At 40.1% G+C, this 21,879-nt stretch overlaps 1 protein-coding gene across 1 annotated transcript in view; it reads left to right on the top strand.

Moving 5' to 3' along the window:
- The window catches only part of homer2 (homer scaffold protein 2), a 31,324-nt gene extending 12,033 nt beyond the window's left edge, over window positions 1–19,291 (top strand). Inside the window, exons 3-10 of the mRNA XM_046032962.1 lie at window positions 571–727; window positions 8,646–8,777; window positions 9,065–9,157; window positions 9,981–10,120; window positions 12,591–12,747; window positions 13,303–13,413; window positions 15,627–15,707; window positions 17,463–19,291. Of these exons, the coding sequence (XP_045888918.1) occupies window positions 571–727; window positions 8,646–8,777; window positions 9,065–9,157; window positions 9,981–10,120; window positions 12,591–12,747; window positions 13,303–13,413; window positions 15,627–15,707; window positions 17,463–17,651 (1,060 nt within the window). The 3' untranslated portion in view covers window positions 17,652–19,291. The remainder of the gene's footprint in view (window positions 1–570; window positions 728–8,645; window positions 8,778–9,064; window positions 9,158–9,980; window positions 10,121–12,590; window positions 12,748–13,302; window positions 13,414–15,626; window positions 15,708–17,462) is intronic.
- The last annotated feature ends 2,588 nt before the right edge of the window (window positions 19,292–21,879 follow it).

Here is a 21,879-nt window from a genome sequence, read left to right as displayed (position 1 = left end):
TGGCGTAGACCCCTTTCTCTGTTCAGCGACTGCTTCTCAACCCGGGTGTAAATGGCTTCCTTGACCCCTCTTTCAAACCATCCATCCTCTCTTTCTAAAATGTGCATCCTGGAGTTTCCCTACTAGTCTTCTCAGAACTGAAGAAGTCTCTTGGATGAGGACGAAACATCTTCTTGTACTTCAACCAAGTCCAGTTGCCCTTGACTTAACCTTCTTTAGATAACTATGACCTGGATGACTGAGAACCTTTACAGACATCTCGAATGTATTTGGTGCACAGGGCAAAGTGCATGTACACACTTGTGCACAGTCTCGCACAAACACCTAGATATGTGTTAGCGTCACCTATGGGAGGGGAGGGGGTGTTGATGTGCTAATGGCTTTGGGTTGCTATAAGGCTTTAGGGTTTGTGTTACATTATCACCAGCCCGTCCGTGCTGACTCTCTAAGGACTCGGCATCTCTGGAGACACTGCACAGTATCTCTGCAGGCATAATGTAATATTAAGAACTCAGTTCTTAAGTGATCCTTCTCTCATATTGTCCGTCTCCTCTTTCCTTTGCTTTCCAGGGAGCAGCCGATCTACACCACTAGGGCCCATGTCTTCCAAATCGACCCAACCACTAAGAAGAACTGGGTTCCTGCCAGCAAGATGGCCGTCACTGTCTCCTATTTTTATGACAGCACACGTAACAGCTACCGCATCATCAGCGTGGATGGATCCAAGGTATGAATGCGTGCATACTGTGTGTCTGTGTGTAACCATATCAGAAACAGATGATGGGAAAACATTTAACTTCTCTCAGGACAGACACTTGAGGCTGAGGAAAGAGCACTCAAAGCCACAACTGAACAAAAGGAATTATGAAGTGTATTAATGTTACATGTGCAGCTCCCATTGGTCAGCATCAACCTAACATTGGAACAATGTGATATTTTTGTGCCCTGCTGCTTGTGTTGTGAGGAAAGTAATTTATCGCTGCCTGTTTTCCCTTACATGAAACCAAACTTCATATATAAAAGACACATATACATATGTGTAAAACAACAACTCAGCAACACATTTTGTTAGTTTCGAAAAGGCCAGAATATTGAGAAAAATGGCCATCACAATTTCTCAGACTGCAAGGTGATGTTTTCAAATTGATTATTTTGTCTAACAGTTCAAAATCCAAACATAATCCATATACAAATATATAAAGAGAGTAGAACATTTCCACAGTTTAAGAACTGAAACTTGTGTAGGCTCAGCATTTTTTCTTGATAAATGACAAACAAGATCAGTAGTTTAGTCAGGACAACTTTCATCAAAGAAACCGATATTTGCGCCACTGTAGTTATGTTTGGCGGTGTGGCTCGGTTCTGGGACCCCTGCCAATCCATGTGCATACATGGAAAGCCTGACGCAGAGAGCAGCAGAAAAAGACTCCCCTGGTACAGAACAGAGCAGGCATTGATACCGAATTACATGATTAATCGATATGGCCTGAAAGGCGGAGATGGGGTGGTGGCGGGTTATGAGCTGCTTGTAGAGGCAGAGGCATTACCAGGCAGGTGGGCTGTAGCAGCTTAAATAAAGTGCCTTGTCTGGAATTTGCCAATGAATGCTAAGAGAGGAATCAGCTGAGCTGTCAGCTGATGTGGCTGGCTTTAAGATGGCTGCTATCAGCTGATGTGCTGGGATTGTGAGCTGAGCTTGACTTTGTTGCCTGCCTGAACTACGCTATGCTTGATATATCAAAACTATTAACTTTTTTGATTTGACTAATTGATTAAACAACTAATTTTTTCAGCATTAATTTGGCTAAAAGTCACTAAATGATAATAATTATCACTCAACCTTAATAGTAATATTTATAATATAAGATAAATATTTGTGTCACAGCAGCACAAGCTTAAAAACAAGAATACTATATACATTGCTATATGCATTAAGAAGCACAACACATAAAATTAGACATACAAGAACATAATATACAATTTCTAAAGACAGAATTTTTACACAGCTACACTTATTTCTGTCTAAGCCCACAAAGCAACACAATAAATGTGATTTAGCTGGCAGCAAGCTAAATCACATTTATTAAGATACATATGAGTTCATGAAAGGCTTACCAATATGTGTTAATAGTTCAGCACAGGGAAGAACCAGAACATGTACTTTGAAACCAAAGTCTGAACAAGTCTGAACATCCACCCTAACAAATTAACAAGAGCAGCCAAGAGCTGCATACCTGTTGAGTCACAATTAAACAAAATTATCTATAATTTACTGTCACCAACAAACAGCCAGAACAATAGAGATTTTAAATAATGGTACCACTGGATCAGGTCTTCTTCTTTTCAGTTATATCCCTCCGCATCGATTTTTGACCTGATTTTATGTTTGTGTGCGCGTGAACATTCACGGTGGCTTACAAGTAAAAACAGCACACTCATTTTTCAAAATGATTTTCGATTTGTCATCACAAGAGCATGATGTGAAGATTTAAACATGCATGTGACAAGAGACACCATATGAGTGTGCCTGTATCCCATATTCACACGTTCTTCTCCACTAACCGAAAGAGTAGATTGTGTTTCCATGGCAATCAGAGTCTACTCTCTGTGTGAAAACTGGAGGAGGGTTATGATAGCGGTATCCCTCTGCTGACACTACCAGGCAATCACCTTTTGGCACAATCTTAAATCACACAGATTACCTGCAGAGCTACTTCAGAGACTGAGTGTGTTGACAGTTGTTGGGATGTGTTGATGATTTTACCATGCACTTTCTCTGTTTGGGTGAAGGTCCTGTTGAGTTCAGTTTTAGGATTACCACCCCGACAGCTGAAGGGTGGGTCTCACAGGAACTCAACATAGATATATAGTTAGATAGATAGAGTATTTGCAACCCAAGCATTTTCTTCCATTTCTAAGAAGAAAGAAAGTTTTGAATAAGTGAGCCCCTGTGACTGTATGGTCTTCTGTTGTGACTTTTAGATTAGGAAAACATTTTCCTGTCAGAGCTTTTCACTACAATTTAGAGTAAAAAATACCTTTTTAAAAGTAAATTAAAATGTATTATTTCCCCATTCGTGCATAGCATTGTTGAGTCAAGCTCTGTTGGCTTCAAAATAGCTCTCTCCCACAGTTAGAAACCAGAGAGGCAAGACTCTAATCTGTTATGTCATCAAGCAGCACTTATGGAGCTACAGCACTGACAATACCACTTGTTCCATCTTTTAAGTCCCTCACTAAGAATCTGTTTTCTTAGTGAGAAAGAGATGGTAAATCTACTTTATTTCTGTCTAGATGCATCGATATTTTTGTATGTCATATATAACCTCAAGGCCAGCGGTCCACTCTTTGCGCTCCCACTCCTGTCATCCTCCCTGTCCTCCTGTCTCTGCACTCTCCTGTAACAGAGCTGTATGTGTCATAAAATGTCTGCAGGCAGCAGCTATATGTGAGTTAGGAGGATTAAAACTTAAGATGTTAGCTAAATTTGAAAAGAGATGACTCCTGCTGATTTAAATTTTATCCATTTCCAGTTAATTTAAGTAAGTCTAAGTGATGTCGGTATGAGCAAAGTAACCGAAAGTGAGGAAATGTTGAGTCATATCAAATAAATGTTAAATATATTTTGTAGTTTGTGTGCTAGCTGCGAGGGACCCCGGTCTGTCGAGAACAATAGTCTGTGCTGCTGTACACCCTAACTGTGACAGACCGTCAGCTTACATTTGTCTATTCCTGAGGGCCTTGCAACTCGCTGATGATGATATGGCAAGTAGAGGAGCATATCACCACTTTTGACTCTTGCTCATCCTGAAATGTGCTTATCATGCAGTGATGTACCGAGCACCATGACAACACAGTGAAGAGTTTTCCTGCTGCACTTTATGAATTATTCCAAGAGTGAGAACTTCCCGAGCTAACAGATTTCTGCCAAGAATAAGAATTCAAATTCCACTAAGTGAATTTGTTAAATGTGTTGGTAGGTTTTCCAGATGTTCAGTTTTTAACTAGTTTAGTGTACAGTATATTCCACTATTTTAGCCTACAGCCAAGTTCCCTGCGTTATCATCTCCTTGCTCCCCTATAAAATTGTTGCACCCCAAGTATACCATGTAGATTCTCTAAATGTGTGTCATAAAGTTTTGTCTCCACCAAGAAAAAGAAAAAGCCTTAGCTCCACTGGGAATTGAGGGGGCATGCCTGCCCCTTGCTTCAGAGTCCAGAATTTGCCTCCACACTTTGAAGTTGGCATTTAGGTGAATCACTAAATCAAGCTAGATTGGGTACTCTTTACTGTATACACAGCCGTCATGATGAGAGAATGCACTGGGTTGATACAAGTCCCAAAACAATCATCCATTAGGATAATGGTCCTCACACCAAAGCTGGTACATGCCAGTGTGCTTGCAAACAGCATCACTGACTTTCTGACTTTTGTCAGAAAAACAAACTGGGACAACAAATATAAAAAAAACCCATGAATTTCATCTGAAGTATTATACATATTTACTTCTACCAATAAAAAGGGTGCTGTGTGTCAGCCGACTGTCAAGACTTAAGGCAGAATTATACTTCCAGTCTGAGAAGCTGGATTTCCTGTATGCTCTAATACTTTCTATTGAGACTGAAATTGCCCATTTGTTTAGTCTAGTCTCAAGCTTAAATTGTAGTTCTGCAAAGATACATCTCTGTGTATCTATGCATGGAAGGATGTTAGGGCTAGCCATAGATTGCAGAAGAGCCAATATGCACACACTCCAAATTTCAACAACTGTTCCTGGAGCCCTGCATGTCAAAGAAGCCGACTGATCCAATTTTATGTCAAGATATCTTCTACAATACATTCATATTCTGGAGAAGATCAGAGTCTTGGTTAATACAAAAATGAACATATAATCTATATTAGGCTGCCACTATGATTATGGAAAGCATGAGGGTCAGCTCAAGTTGGTAGATCTAGGTTTATGTGGAAACACAGAAACAGCCTGCTCTTTAAGATGTGGTGGTGGTGCACCCCTGACTCCAACTTCTTAATGGGTGAACACCCACCCTCCCTTCCAAAACCAGACTTGCACCTTTGCCACCAGGGAATATAATAAAAAATATTTAACATTTACATCACACAGCGACCATCATCTCGCCTTGGCTTGGCTGTGTTTCAGTTACAATACTGCTGCCAGTTCCTCCTGTTCATCATCCTCGCTGCCCATTTGTTGCCATTAGTTTTATATGTATCCTTCAAAAAACAGGTTTGGTGCCATACATTCAGCTGGAATTAACTGAAATCTGTTGGCCACAGTAAAATAGTGAGGTAATCATATGTTATGATCAAGTATAGTAATAGTAAAATTACCTTCCTAAAATCAACAAAATATTCAAGTATAATTGTTCAGTTTTTTTAGCCAAAAATCCGTTTATAATATGTGGGATGATGATGATTATATGTGACAAGTCAGCCTAGAGTTTTGGCTCAATAGAAAGACAAGACATAACATTTTTAGCATTTTAAAAAAACTACCACTCTGTCATAGCTGAAGAAAAGGACACCCACTACACAAAGTCTTCTGGCATTTGGTGCTTGACAAGTTATATCTTCCCCTCCCATATACTTCTTTCCCATGTTCTCCTATCTCCTATCTTACTTACTGACTCTGCAGATTCTTTGCCCTCTGCAGACACATAATCAACCATGGAGGATTTCTCCTATAACCTCCTGGCAGTCTCTGAGTTTCTAACTGACCCCCAGGCTATTGGCCCGATGAGCTTCGGTCTGCGCCTCATGTGCCACTTGATCCGCAGCCCGGCTCACCATCGGCACAGCTGCCAGCGTCACTCTGCTCTCCCTCCCTCTGTCACACCCTCCACTCTCACTCGCCTGCTCACTGAGGCGGACACTCATACAATCCAGCACAGTCACAGGGCACAGGGACAACCAGGTAGTTCTGTGTGTTAACTAACAGAGCATTAGTCGGGATCTCACATCATGATCTATACCCTTTTTTTTTTTTATCTGTTGATACTCATGTTTCTACTTATGTTTCTGTAGGTGTTCAACCATCAATACATTACATTTCAGGAGTTCTGAACATGACAGAGTTTTAGCAAACAAATGGGATGCAAATGACAAGAAATGTGGACTCTTATCGGCTTACAACAATGACAATCTGCGTCAGTTTTTCAAAAGGAAACTGTGCATTTTAATGAATAAATGTCTTCTTGGCGTTATGTTCTAGTGCTGTATGTATGTTTACCATCTGTTCACCTAATTCTTTCTTTGCTTCTTCCTGCAGCAACGGCCCAGTTTCTCCACAATGATCATTAAACTTTCATCTTATCTTAACACTTCTCTTTGAGCCAACGCGGTGAGCTCTGTTAAATATTCACTCAGCTGCTTGAGATGAGACTTTTAAGTGTTGTTCAGGTTTTGCCCGAGTTCCTCTTCTGACGAAATTAGGTAACATTTGTTTTGATGAAGCCTTATTTTAAATTACTGGCACCTCTGTAAATTGCCACGTTCTTTATAACCCCTTGATGCGGCAGCGGGAATGCAGCCTGAATCAGAAGTTGCAACTGTAATCTTTCCAATATGTGACAATGATATGTATCATTGTATATAAAGATATTTTTTGTGTATGCGCAGTGATCTCTTACTTAAGGAACCATTAGCATTGTTTTGAATGGGAGGGTATTGATTGCGTGCTAATGTACTCGTGTTAGCTCAGCCCAGCTTTTTTGGGTCTCTATGTCCAGTAGTGATGCAGTGTGAAGTGTTTTAACACCTCAGCCACTGAAAAAATGGAGATGAAGATGGAGACAGTGGGGGCGTAGAAAAGGACACAAGTCTGTCAGCAATTTGAATTCTCGAATCCTGTGTTCAGTGCCATGTTGCTATGAAACAAGGGCTGCACTGTGATTAAACTGTCTTCTATTGTTTCTTAATTGTTGGGGTAATTTGCGTGTGCTATTTTTGAGTTCTCTTCTATTTTGATAGTGAGACTGGGTTTGTGTATCCACAGTAGTATATTAAAACTGCTTGTGTTGTGTCTTTAAAAAAATTTTTTTTTACATATCTGCTTTAGTTGACAGTAGAGAGAGACAGGATAGGCAGGGGAGAGAGAGGGGATGCCATGCAGCAAAGGGCCCGGGCTTGACTTGAACCCAGGCCGCTGTGATAAGGACTCTGCCTTGATACGTGGCGCACACTCTACTGAGCTATCGAGGCTCGCTGCTGCTTGTATTTACATGCACATCTAGCTGTTCATCATATAAGATTTGACATGTCTTTATCAGCAGCAAATTCACACAGATCAGCACAGTCTGGTCAGGCTGAAATACTATTTTAAGTTGGTTTCTACTGTCACTGCCTTGTGCACTAGTTACAATTTTAGACTGGAGCATATGTTTCTGGCAGCTGATTTACTGCATAGCTACAACAGGTGAATGTGTAATGTAGCAAATACCGCAATTGTAATTTCACTACTAATGGGTAAGTGGCTCAGCAGTCACCACTGCATAGTGTGTCTCTGTGTGTCAAATCTTCATTTGAAATTGTGAAACAAAATGTCCGGTACTAATAATAACCTTGAAGTTTATACGTGCCCCACCCACTTCCTCCCAGCCCATGGAGGCTGCCCTCTAAACAACAACTGCTTGACCATAATAAATTGAGCGAAGTTTAATGTGTGACATTTCTCTGTTCATGTCCCATGAAGATTAAACTTTACAGAGTGGAGGTTTTTGCATTATTAATTTGGGCAGCAGACAGCTCAAGTAATACAATGCTATGAAAATTTCAGCCATTTTCTGTGATTGTGAGACAGCAGCCGTCTTTGGACTAAAAGTTTTTGGCTATTATAAGACCACAATTAACAATATGTGTTGTCTTTCTTTTTAATCTCAGTCATCATTAAGTCATAGCAAAGTCTGTGTGGTATGGCCTTACCTGTCATTTCAGGCAAAACTTTGGATACTCAACCCCGAAATGCTTGAACAGAGGGACACCCCCACATCATGTGTTAATAGTTTCCCAAAGAATTAAGTTATATTATTACACATATTACAATATAATATAGTAAACTGTGTGCCAATGTTTGTGGGTTGAAGATGGACTATTTTAATCACATTACACTGTGAGACAATAAGACTCTCAAAGCAAAAGTTGTCATTATGTGACTGACCAATTGCCATCCTGCATCATGACTTTATATTTAATTTCTTTGCTTTTAATTAAATAAAATTAGTAAAATGAAAATAAATATTGTTTTTCTGTTTTTATTAAATGGATCATCCTAAGACGAAATAATAAATATTCCACTTCTAATAAAACTTGTCAGTCTGGGCATGGTGAAAGACATGGGCAGGGTATTACAGACTTACTCTGCTGTGAATGGAGCTCTAATAGAGGATTGTCCTTTGCTAAATCAATAGGACTATTCATCATGTGAATGCAGCTGCTGGAGCTCCTTCTCCAATACGTCTTGGCTGAAAGAGACACACAATTTTCAAAACCTAGCAGCAGGCATCTTTCTGAGGGAGTGTGCCTGTCAGATGGATCAGAGAATTATGCTGGATGTCTCTACATCTGTATTTATTACCAGTATGATGTCCAGTCGGGCCAGGAAACTAATAAGTAATTTTTGTCCTAACAGGTGATCATCAACAGTACCATCACACCCAACATGACGTTCACCAAGACATCGCAGAAATTTGGCCAGTGGGCGGACAGCAGGGCCAACACTGTGTTTGGACTGGGCTTCGCCTCGGAACAGCAACTGGCCAAGGTGAGAGGAAACATTTCGGCAGCATCACGTGAAGTCACAAAAGCATCCCTACAGTTTAGAGTCAATTGATTTATGTATTTGTCCTAAAACTCGAGTGGGACAGTGCAAAATTTGTTATTAACTGAACATCAGATCGGGAAACAAAGCAATCATACAAGGCTTTAAGGGTATATCTGATTCTAAAATCCTCACTATCACTAGATAATGGATTTCATGATCTCCCAAAACTTTGAAACAAAAGTATTGTCACTAATCACCCTGCCTTTTCATGTTGATCTCATTTTCAGTTTGCTGAGAAGTTCGAGGAGGTAAAAGAAGCTGCCAAGCTAGCAAGGGACAAATCTCAAGAGAAGGTGGAGACGCTGAGTAATCACTCCCAGGTACTGCAATTCTGATTCAGTGTAACACACCTGCTGTCCAATTGTCTTCTCTACAGTCACTGACGGCCTCTCTACAGCGAGAAAACTGGCAGCACTGTGGGGAAAATAAGATATGGAAAACTTTCATTCAAAAACACCAAGTACAGATTCTGTGTTTTAGAAATAGCTTCTGACATAATCAAGTATTCAAATAGTTAAGTTAAAATAATTATATGAACACAGGACTACTATATGAAGCTCGTGTTGAATTTCAAATGTAAACAAACAACTCATTCATGTAATAGTCGTGTCACCATGATTGAGAGGTTAAAGGTCATTCTAAGCTTCTTGTTACTTGGCAGACACCACAGCAATTAAGAAGATAAGGAAGCAAGTAAGAGTAATAAAACCATAAACGTTGCTAAGTTCTACACAAATGATCTTAAATGTCAGTAAGTAAATGTCTGTCAGTAAGTGAACAGCATTGATTTCGAGGTAGATCCAGCAGTTACGCAAGGTCACCGCCTGCCAGGCCTGCACTCTGCCTGCACTGACTGCAGATGGCAGGAAACAGACTCAATTCTGAGACACAGAAAGCTGCTGGGCCATATGACATGATAAATACTGGCAACAGTTTTTCTTCACCCCTCCGCTGTCATAGCTGACGTGTCCTGGTTGTTGATGGTGTTTCGTTGAAAGAAACCCAGGGCCATTTCTTCACAGTCAGAGCAGGATTTAAGAGACAGATTTTAACCCATGAGACCTTTTAGAGAGCTGCAGGTAAGCTTTGACCGAATCCAAACCTGCCCCGAAACATAACTGGTCTCCCTCTGTCCCCTGCCAGGAGTCTGGACGTGAGACGCCCTCATCCAACCAGGCATCCAGCATTAATGGGACAGATGATGAGAAAATCTCTCATGTTGGTCCGGAGGCTGCTGTGCTGAAGAGCGAAAACGAACGTCTGAAGAGTGCAGTAGAACAGAGGTAAGGTTTCATAGCATGGAAACATGAGAAGAACCTCTTTAAAGTGACATGAATCGAATTTGCTTTGAATGTGTTTCCCCATGATAAATTCACCTTTTTTATATTTTATCAATAACATAGCAGCGTCTCCTCATCGTATGCCTTCATCCTCATGCCTACGCTGCATCACAACAATGAGAATAATGTAATTAATAATTATCTAAATTCAATTAATACAAAAGTTTACATGAACCAAAACACAGAAGGGAGTATGTACAGTATATCTTTTTGATAAATCTTCTTTATTTCTCTGCCAAGAAGGAGACCGTGAAATTATGCAAGTGTTTCTCTCTTCAGCAACTCCATCTCTGATCCATGTTACACGTAACACTGATGTTTAAAGTATTTAAAACACTGTTTTGGTGTCTCATTGTTTTCCCTTCACTTAAATGTAAATCTGGTTATTTGAATTTAAAGGAGACCTATTATACTGCATTTCCAGCCCTATATTGTAGTGCTGTGACTCCTCTAAGGTAGTTTTGCATGATTCAAAGTTCAAAAAAAGAATTTTCCATCTTGTACTGGCACTTTATGCAGGTCCTCATTTCAGCATCTGTCTACTACACAAAAAACATGCTTATTGTTCACCTTTTATCCATCACAATCATTCAAGTATTTTCTAGAATAAAAGAAAAAGATGGTGATCTAAAGGTCCGACACATGGATTTTACTGAAGCATGTGCACAATTTGATGTGTTACTGAGTCATCCAAATGGTCTCACACATCAAAACTCACCTTAAGGGGCATTATATAATTTTTACTCCACACACAGCAGCTCCTGATCGCTTGCACACTTTTCTTGTGTTTTAATTGTCTCTGCACCAAACTGCTCGGTAATTGTGTGAAACAACAACTATGGTCCTAGATGGGCTGCAGGTCATGAGAGTAACTACAGTGAGTAAAGTTAGCCATAATTAGTACTGGGTAGCAACAAAAAAGTCACTTGACGTATTTGATGCAGATGGGGTAACAGGCCCTGAGGTAAAGCAAAGACCAATCAAACGACATTCCCAACTTTATACATGCAAAAAAGAAGAATTAAATTAACAACTGTATGAGTGGTGTGGGAAATGCTTTATATTATGGGTCCAGTGATATATACATAAAGGTGCATCTCAGAAAATTAGAATACTGTGGAAAAGTTTTTTTTTTCTCCGCAATTTCATTCAAATTGAATTGACATAAAGTAAAATAATATTTCAATAATATTCCTTTTTTGTTTTACATGTATCCCAATATAGAATAAAGAATGTATAATACATAAATGTCGACCTGAGAAGAGCCTTTAATCTCTGTCTGATTCAGTACAGACAACCACAATCATGGGGAAGACTTTTGACTTGACAGTTGTCCAGAAAACACTCGTTGACACCCTCCACAAGGAGGGTAAGCCACAGAAGGACACTGCTGAAAGGGCTGGCTGTTCAGAGTGCTGGATCAAAGAATATTCATGGGAAGTTGACCGGAAGGTTAAAAGGTGCACAAGTAACGGGGATGATCACAGCCTTGAGAGGATTGTCAAGAAAAGATGATTCAAAAACTTAGGGGAGCTTCACAAGGAGTGGACTGAACCTGGATTCGGGGCATAAAGATCCACCACCCACAGACGTGTCCAGGAAATAAGCTACAAATGTCGCATTCCTAGTGTCAAGCCACTCCTGAACCAGAGACGTCAGAAGTGATATTATATTCATATAATATACAAGAATTAATATTCTTCATATGTTGTAAAATCACATGATTAAAAATTATGCCTACTAACTGAATTGTTTTAATTCACATCAGGTTGGTTATAACTGGTCCAAATTGGAAAGTTCCTTCCAGGAAACATCCTAGGAAATTATTAGGAACCTATGGGCCTGAAGCTAAAGCTTTGTTAAAGGAAAGACAATTGTTTAATTTCCATGCATCAAGCATTGTGTGTCATTAAACTGCTGGTTGTTACCCCTTTTCATGCCTTCACAAGGCATTGGAGTTTTGTATTGTGAAACTGTGTCACAGCAGTGAAACAGCCGAGGACTGCAGAATGCTGCGGTGCAAGTCTGCCCACATTTGATAGAGAGCAGCAAACTTAAACCCAGCCATGCATAAGGAAGGGACCATGCATACTAAATATACATCACAACTCTCCAACCTCATTGACAGGACAGAAAAACACACACTATGAAAAGACAAACCTTCTGTTGGTGTCAGGGCTACAGCTCATTAGTCCGTTTGGGACTTTTCCCACTTATTTCTTTTTTATGTTTTAAATATCTCCTGACAGTGTGATATACATCACAGCTAATTAAATAGTAATGACCGGAAGGATTTTGTAGCATTATGTGTCATGTCAGTGGGCAAAAGCTCCAGGCAATTCAACACTAACCTGTCAAAAATGTCCTTCCATTAATATATCTCTCTCCCCTCCTCCCCCCTCCTGTCTGGCAGCAACACCAATGCCAAGAAGTGGGAAACAGAGCTGCAGACTTTAAGAGAAAATAATGCCAGGCTGGTGGACGCACTGCAGGAGTCCTCAGCTAATGTAGAGAGCTGGAAGAAACAACTTAGTGCCTGCAAGGAAGAGAGTGACACACTCAGGGAAAAGGTAATACAGTTATGCACTCCTACAGGGAAGTTAAATAATGTACACAAAGCCATCGATTCTGCTGGCTGAAAGGTGTCATGTTAGAAACATTGCTATCTGTTCTATACAAGGAACAAAACTACAAACTATCACAAAATTAATAGATTCTCTGTCCAACTTTGGTCCATTTATTTATTTAAATCTCTTCAGAGGGTGGTGTGAATCCCTCGCCAAATTTTGATCCAGTACTGTACATTTATTAGCTTCTGTGTTCCCTGCACCAGAGTCAGAGCTGGAAGTCCACTATAAATAGAATCATTTTAGTTTCATAATCAATGTGGGCTCTTACTGCAGCTGGGCTGGTGTTGCAATGATACATTTTGTAACATGCTGCAAGTTTTCTTTCCTAATTGCTGGTGTCAGTTGTCACCACTTAATATACAGCACATTTAGGATTTCACAAATACACATTAGCAGATGTATGATGGGTAGAAAACATGAGAATATGTTCTGTTGACCACTTTTCACAATAGAAACTTGACATTTTTCATAAATCACTTTTCCTCCCATGCATAGATTGCAGAACTGGAAGCTCAGTGTAATGAAGCTGAGCAGGAGAAGCAGAAAAACGCCCAACTGACTGTACGAGTGCATGAGCTGGAGACTGAGCTACGTGACAAAGAGCAGGTGAAATGTCTGCATGACATTGTCTTGAAACAACAGGGCCAGTGTGTGAGAGCTGGGTTGTCTGTAAGAGTTGGTAAATGTGTTTTCCTTTGTAACAAAGCAGGTATTTTACTTTGAAAGTTTGTGACTCAATTCAATCCCCTTCATCGTTTCTTCATCTAAGACAGTTTTCAGGCTAACCCTCCCACCCCTTCTTCTCCCGAAAGAACAGATCTACTTTCTCTTCCTCACTCCAATATTTTAGCACATCGCTTCACTGTACACACCAGCTCTTCGCCTCTTGTTCTTACTCAGTACCACTCCTCTCCCTCAGGAGGTGATTATACCTCAGTAGGAAATGATAGGTTTTGTTGTGTGATCTTAGATTTTGTATGGATTCATCTTGATATTTCACCGACCCAACTGAACTCAGATCTTTATGCTGCCCAGTTATTTTTTTCACTCAGTTTACTTTCTGTGCTGCTTATTTTTTTCAGTAATTTACTTGATTTCCGTCCCATTTTGGTACAATTTAACTCCACTGTGAAAATAGATAGACTGGGGGAATGTAAATTCATCCAATGGTTTAGTTTATAGTCAGAGCAGCAGGGAATTCTGGCATAAATATCATTAGTGGTAGTGGCTTTTGTCTACTGCATCAGTCATTCATAATCCAGACTAGCTGACAGTCAGCTCAGTGGAGCCTAATGGTGCTGTTATTTCTAATGAGAAAGAGCCATACTTGGCCACACAGTCTTTTGACCTTTTGCTCATTACTGGTTAAATGCTGTTTCTGTCTGCAGACAAATGATGAGGGCTGACTTCTGGCAATCTTTCTTTTTCTACACTATTTAGTAACCATAAGAGGAAAGGAGTACCTAAATCGGTATATATTTCTGTTTCAACAGCACAAGATAGTATTTCAGTATTTTTTCTGTTCATAGTGGCTTTTCAAGTACGGAGAAGATATCTGGCCAAGCTTTTTTAGATATTTTCTAGTTTCTTTTTAGTCTGATCAACAAATCAGAACCTAAAGCTATTCAATTCAAGTCATATTGAATGAGAGATTAGCAGTACATCCACACATTTCAGAAGCAGGAATAAGCAAATATTTCATACTACTTCATACTTTAAATGATTATTTGATCCTCAAATATGTTGTGGGTTGTCGATTATCTAATGAATGAATGAACTAATCGTTTAGTTTGAATATAACCTTGCTTATTACAGTTGCAAAAAAATGCTGTGTAAAGACCCTTTCAAATTCCCTGAGGAAAACTCAGTGTCTGGGATATTCTAGTTTAGCACCTGGCTCCCTGAGTATTTATAGAGCATATAAATCTTTCCTTTGAGAGCGGTATATCTTACACAACAACAGGAAGTAGGTAGTTTAGAGAGCTGGAGATGATTTAAAAAAAAGATTATAAGCAAAGAATCATGTCCTTTGGGGGCTTCAGCATTTCCACAGTCCTATGCATCAGCCTTAATGCTCCTAACACTGACCGAAGCGCCTGCAGAAGGAAGTCTCATTGTTTGCATAGCACTGATACAGCAGACAGCCCACAGAGGCTCATCTGCAATGTGACTCACCCCCTTCTAGAAATGCACACGCTCAACTCCTCCAATTAAAAGCGTGCCTATGAATTATTAAGAATTCAGTGTGGTGTTGACCCCAATGCCGGCCAGCTGTGAACTAACAGAACGAAACTGCTGCAGGTGACTACAAAGACTCGGCTAATTATTAATTTGCTTGGAAGTGCTTGAAGGGTTAACGTTTGCTATGAAACTGCATGTGGTGTGTTTGGTTTAAAGCAGCGGAGAGATTACAGTTTTGAGAGCGAAGAGATGTTTAATTGAGGGAAAAAAACTGAGAAAAAGAGAATCATGCTAACACACAGCTATTCTGGCTCTTTCCAAAGTTAACAAAAGCTACCTCTAAAGCTCACTAATCATGCTTTATCTATTTTGTTAAATTTGTTTGTTTAATCCAGGAAGTCAGTGCTCCTGCTCAAGAAATAGCCTGGCACATAACCCTTCATTAAACCACACCGTGGCGTATTTACACATTGGTTTTTGTATGAATTAAACAAATGAGATAAAACATGTAAATTTTGTTACCTTTGAAAAGAGCCATTTGAACAGTTTTCTTTTGTTAAATGATTCTTAAGAAAACAATATAGAATGATGATGTGATTTGTTGGCTATAAACTGGTTTCTGGATGTATTTTTCCCAGGAGCTAGAGAACCTGAGGAAGCAGGCAGAGATAATCCCTCAGCTCATGGCCGAGGTAGAGAGCATCACCGCTAAACTGCAGGTATGTTCAAAGGCCTCCAAACCCCACATTTCTTTCAGGTGTGATTTATAGGGTATAAAAGCATGGCAGAGAGCTGCGTAGACCTTGAGCTTACAGCCACGTGGGGACACAATGACTGTCACAGCAAGGTAACACACAGGCTCTGAGGCGTAAGCAGTGCTTTCAGACGGAGAGAATGAGAGTTCCTATTCACCATTCTGCCTGAGGGCTGGTGACACAACATTCCTATCGTGTATCTCGCTAACGCACATTATGGTTACTGTATCTATGAATAAAGGTCCATTCCAAGTACAACAGTGAGTGGATTCTTGTGTCTTTGAAAAGGTTTCATCTTCCTCATCTGCTAAACTGAGATACTGCATCTCTGTCATGGCCTATTAGTTTCCCAGCACTGCAGATATGATATGTTTTGCTGACTGCAAAAACAGATGAAGTTGTTTGAGAGCTCTACCAAGAGCTTTAATGACGAAGTCTTATAACATTTCAGCTAGTGTGTGGGTTTTGTCTGGGAGTTTAAGTTGGGTGAGAATCTGCTGTTGCCAAAAACAATACAGATTCATGCCCGTCACCCTCCGTCTGCCTTGTAACAAAGATCACCTGTTCTTCAAGGCTCATTCCTCATTGAGTAATATAAGACTCTCTGTAAAACCAGAAGTGCCAGGCTTGGTGAATGACTGTACGCCCAGTGAGTGCCAAGTCTGACATGAGTTGCATTGATAGTGACGCTCATCTCGCCCTGTTCTGTCTGACTCAGAGCAAGATTTTATCATCCAAGCTGTCATGCATGTGCTGCCTTTCAAGCTGGACAGAGAGTAGAATAAAACCAACAGTGGCATGCCTGAAGTTCTTGTGCTTCACAGAGCTCAACTGCCTGGTTTGTTTCTGCAACAGGCAGCTGGATGAATGACAGTGACAACAGAACTGGCTGAAGCAGGAGTTTATCTAACCAGCTATCCAAACTGAGGAGAAGCAAAGACAATGGGATTTTTCGAATACTTCCGTCTATTCACGTGACCAAAAATGAAAACTCAGCCACTGTCCATTCAGATAACAGTTGATGGGTAAAGTAAAACTGTTCAAAGTGCACTGCTGCAGTTTCCCCTGGTATTGATGTGTTTTTTTTCTGTGGCGTTTTGAAAAAGGAACCCACTTATTCTACCTCTGTGTTTGTGGTCATGGCTCCCCTCTATTTAAAGACGACACCCCACGTGAAGATCAGGTTTCAGGAGTCAGCTGGAGGATACAGTCAGGCGCAACACCCATTTAGCACTCCTATTTTTAACCCCTCCCTTCAATGGTATCTTTGGCATTAATGTGTCACTCGTGTGTCACCTGCTAGTATGAAAGACTGCTTCACCCTCCCATCCTCACATGAAAATGTGGGAGAATGTGGATGAGAGAATTTAAAACATGTTTTTCAGTCCTGATGATGAAAATTGTGTGGGAGGGGGGATTCTTACAGCATTTTAGAAAATAATCCCCAGATCTCAGTGTAAATTAATTCTTTTTATTTTACCTGCATCTATTTAAGTGAAATGCTAAAAAGCCAGTTGAACTACTGTTATCTCATTTTTGACAGTAGCTTGAGAAGCTCTGTCTTTGATTTGGCATCTCTGGTGAGAGAAAGATAGAAACATACCTGTACTGCTACAGTACATCAAATACTCTGACATCCCTCTTATGAAATTTATGATTTCCCTGGATCCACCATTTGTTGTAAACTATTGTTTTTTTCCCCCTAATATCCATCCACAGGCTGCAGAGACAAAGAACAACGAACTGGAGGGGAGGATAGGAAGTCTTCAGATGGACATCAGCGACAGTCTACAAAAGCAGGGCAACATGAAGGGCGAGCTGAAGAAGTTCATGGATATTCTGGATGGAAAGATAGACGAGTTGCATGAGTTCAGGCAGGGGCTCTCCAAGCTAGGTGTTGATAACTGAGAAAAGTGTCACTGAGTCGAAAGGGTTAGAGGTCAGGTACGAAGGATTCACTACAGTATGTCTTCAGGGCAGAAACTATGTGGCACCTACTCCCCCAAGGTGATGTCCACTCAGAAAATCAGCTTTGGCTTCTAATAAACACTACCATGTGAGAAAGAGATGTTTATGGAGAGGGAGAGAGAGACTGGCAGGAGGAAGGCCAGCATGCTCCACCAAATGGCTCCATTTTGTGCGCTGGCATTCTGAAACTAAATCAAGAGTCACACTTTGAGCTTACTTATCTGTTTCTGTGGGGGAAATGGCTTTAAAAAGCTGGTGGTGGGTTCTGTCCATCTGTCTTTTTTTCTGAAGGCTGCGGTACTTCTTTGCAGGCAGTCTGAGCTTTGAGTAGAAGGGGGGACTTAAAAGGGCTGAAATGAAACACACACAAAGACAATGCTGTTCAGCATCACTCAAGTAATAATTGGTGTTAATCCTTGTGGCCCCTTCAGAGAATTATAGATGAAATCTTTCTACAGACTGTCCTTGCTGTTGCCTCTCATCTATCTCAGGTGTGTTATAGAAGACAGTTTGTACTCATTAGATTATATGCACATATATGACAAACGGCCGTGACACAAAGTGCCTCCAGGTGAGTCTAAATCCACCTGGCAAGGAGAACTGGCCAAGTGATGACCATCACCATAATAATAACTTGATTTTTGTGAGAAAACCTTATGGGGGAAAAAAAACATCCTCACTAGTAAAATAAGATGACAAGAAAACGCAGCAGCCCATCCCGAGGATGTTAATGGATGTTAATATGGTGACTAAGTCAAAGAACAAAACAGGTGTTTGCACAAAAACTACTCTGAGAAGAGACTGCAGCAGGACTTCATCAACACTCTTTTGGGTGTTTGAAACATCCAGAAATAACAATAGGAACCCCTTTTTGCCATGAGTGTAGTGTAGTGCTCAAATTACTTTGTGTGTGCTAAAGTAGTGTTGTCCATTTGTAGAACAAAGGCGTATGTCTCAAAGGCTGTTGATGTTCTCCCTACACACTAGTTTTTGTTATGGTGGTGGTTATTTTTGGGTGAGGGGACTTGGTGCTGCTTGATGGGTGAATAATGTGAAAGTGTACTTCACTGAAAACATTTAGATGGCATGGGCCTTTCACTACAACCCTGTCAGATTCTTCGTTTTTGTTTTACATATTTATTTATTTTGGTGCCTCTCCGCAACTCGTGTTTCTAGAATATACCAAGTAAATCAAACTTAACCTGATGTCTCTATACAGTAGATGTACAATAATGTATAAAATATACCAAATTGTTTCAGAGGTTTTGTTTGTAGGATGGTGTCACGGCTGCTTTTGGGAAGTCCATCTTGAAACGTGGTATATTTGAAATCAAAAGGCACATGTTGTTGTGGTATATTTAGGGGCGATGTTACGAAGTCTATATTTTTTCATTACTGTTTTGATCTTGTCAAAAAATTGGGATATCTATGAAGGGACTTTTGCTTCTCTCTGTTCATAAGTCATCTAAACCTGGATAACACAACATATGATCCTTCCTTTTGAACCAATGCCTCTTGTGCACTTTTGTGACTCCTGTTTAAATAGAATTGACAATTGTTAAAATTTAGTTTAATTACAACACTGAGTTATTGTCTTCTTTTAACTTCTAGTGGGCCACATTTTGGCAAGAGCTCCAGAGAGGAGAGGAGAGAGGGGATGTTTACCTAATGCACACTTATATCAGTATTGTTGGTTCTGTGTACAAAAGTAACTACAGTGAAAGCTTACAAATATGCTGACATTGTGAGTCTTGAGGCGTTTTTGAGAAGCTCAGAGAAGGAGGTGGAATGAACCTACAGCGCCAAAGCTGCATCCCATCGAGGCTTGAATACAGAAGCTCCGCCACCGCACGTCTTTTTCTCTGATGTTGATTTACATAGCACTAAATATAGCTATAATCCTAACCGAGACGCACATAAGCAAAGCAAAAAGAAGTGGGATTTAATCACAGTGACACATATCAATTTCTCTGAGATCAGGACAAATAAAGCAAACGGAATCCGCCTGTAGAAGGGATGGGGAAAAAAAAACTTACAAGTCCAACGTCCTCAAAGTACTGAGGAAATAACTGCAGGGGTGGATCTCAGGACATGTTGCCTAGGCAACTTAATCCCACTCACTACATTTTTTTGTAAATAATGTGTAACAGTGATTGACAGTGCATTCATTTTTTAATTACACAAGAGTCACTTGTCTTTCTCAGCCAGTGAGACTCCTGGATGTTGATGTCCCTGAGAGTCGATGTTCTTTTTCACCATCAGAGATGAGCTGGTTGGCACAGGTACAATCAATATGCAGAATAAACATCAATTTAGTGCTGAAAATTCACTAATTAAGACTGTTGATGGAAAATCAACTTTATTATTATCCACGTCTTTTTTCAATAACTTAATTGTTTTGTTTATAAATTGTTTAAAAAAAAACAAATAATGCTCATCATGAAAAAACTCCCCTGAGCCTAACAAATGGCTTCATTTGCTCAATCAACAAACAAAGTCTGACATTTTTTCTTGATAAAATCACTTAAACAACTTTCCTAGTTCCAGCTTCTTCAATTTATATTATGTATCACTATTTTCTGACAATTTGTGGGCAAACAATCTATAGTATCTAGTATATATATATATAGTCCCAGCCTTACTGAATAGGCCAACCTTTTGGGGGGGGGGGGGGGGGTGAATATGTTACTGTAGGCCTAAGCTCTGGCTCTTGTCACATTTAGGACTTTGTAGTATAGTTTTAGTTCTTCTCTAGAGATGGTTACATCTGTTGTGCCACCATTTAAGTCCAGACTTCAATATCCCAACTACTGCAAGAATTTCTATGAAATTTTGTGCAGACATCTGAGATCCCCAGAGGAGGAATCCTAATACTTTAATGATCCCCTGACTTTTCCTCTAGCGCCAGCAGCAGGTCAGAATCAAATATGACCAAATATCTGCAAAAATAATAACATACCCATCAGCTTCAGCTGTGCTTTGTGTTAACTACAAATTAAACTAAACTATGATAGAAAACATTACATAAACATAGTACCTGCTAAACACCAGCATGTTTTTGTTTGTGTTTGTCTAAGCACAGCCTCACAGAGCTGCTAGAGTGGCTGTAACATTAGACTTTTAGTCTCAAGTATCCTATGCCTTTATTAGATCAAGTGTCTTGTTTGACTCTTGTTTAGTCTAAACAAAAGAACAATCTTACTTTGATCTGGAGCGTGTCACTTTTCTGACTTTTTATACATTAAATTGTGAATTAATTAAATGAAAAATAAGAAACAATAATTTAAATTACCGATACCTTGTATCAATTATCAATCATGCTCAAATACACTCACCTAAAAGATTATTAGGAACACCATACTAATACTGTGTTTGACCCCCTTTCGCCTTCAGAACTGCCTTAATTCTACGTGGCATTGATTCAACAAGGTGCTGAAAGCATTCTTTAGAAATGTTGGCCCATATTGATAGGATAGCATCTTGCAGTTGATGGAGATTTGTGGGATGCACATCCAGGGCACGAAGCTCCCGTTCCACCACATCCCAAAGATGCTCTATTGGGTTGAGATCTGGTGACTGTGGGGGCCATTTTAGTACAGTGAACCTATTGTCATGTTCAAGAAACCAATTTGAAATGATTCGAGCTTTGTGACATGCATTATCCTGCTGGAAGTAGCCATCAGAGGATGGGTACATGGTGGCCATAAAGGGATGGACATGGTCAGAAACAATGCTCAGGTAGGCCGTGGCATTTAAACGATGCCCAATTGGCACTAAGGGGCCTAAAGTGTGCCAAGAAAACATCCCCCACACCATTACACCACCACCACCAGCCTGCATAGTGGTAACAAGGCATGATGGATCCATGTTCTCATTCTGTTTATGCCAAATTCTGACTCTACCATCTCAATGTCTCAACAGAAATCGAGACTCATCAGACCAGGCAACATTTTTCCAGTCTTCAACTGTCCAATTTTGGTGAGCTCTTGCAAATTGTAGCCTCTTTTTCCTATTTGTAGTGGAGATGAGTGGTACCCGGTGGGGTCTTCTGCTGTTGTAGCCCATCCGCCTCAAGGTTGCGCGTGTTGTGGCTTCACAAGTGCTTTGCTGCATACCTCGGTTGTAACGAGTGGTCATTTCAGTCAAAGTTGCTCTTCTATCAGCTTGA

This window comes from Micropterus dolomieu, linkage group LG20, assembly GCF_021292245.1.
Source record: "Micropterus dolomieu isolate WLL.071019.BEF.003 ecotype Adirondacks linkage group LG20, ASM2129224v1, whole genome shotgun sequence".
NCBI classification, from domain to species: Eukaryota; Metazoa; Chordata; class Actinopteri; order Centrarchiformes; family Centrarchidae; genus Micropterus; species Micropterus dolomieu.
The sequence above is the reverse complement of the archived record's forward strand: the minus strand, read 5'-3'. Positions and strand labels throughout refer to the sequence as shown.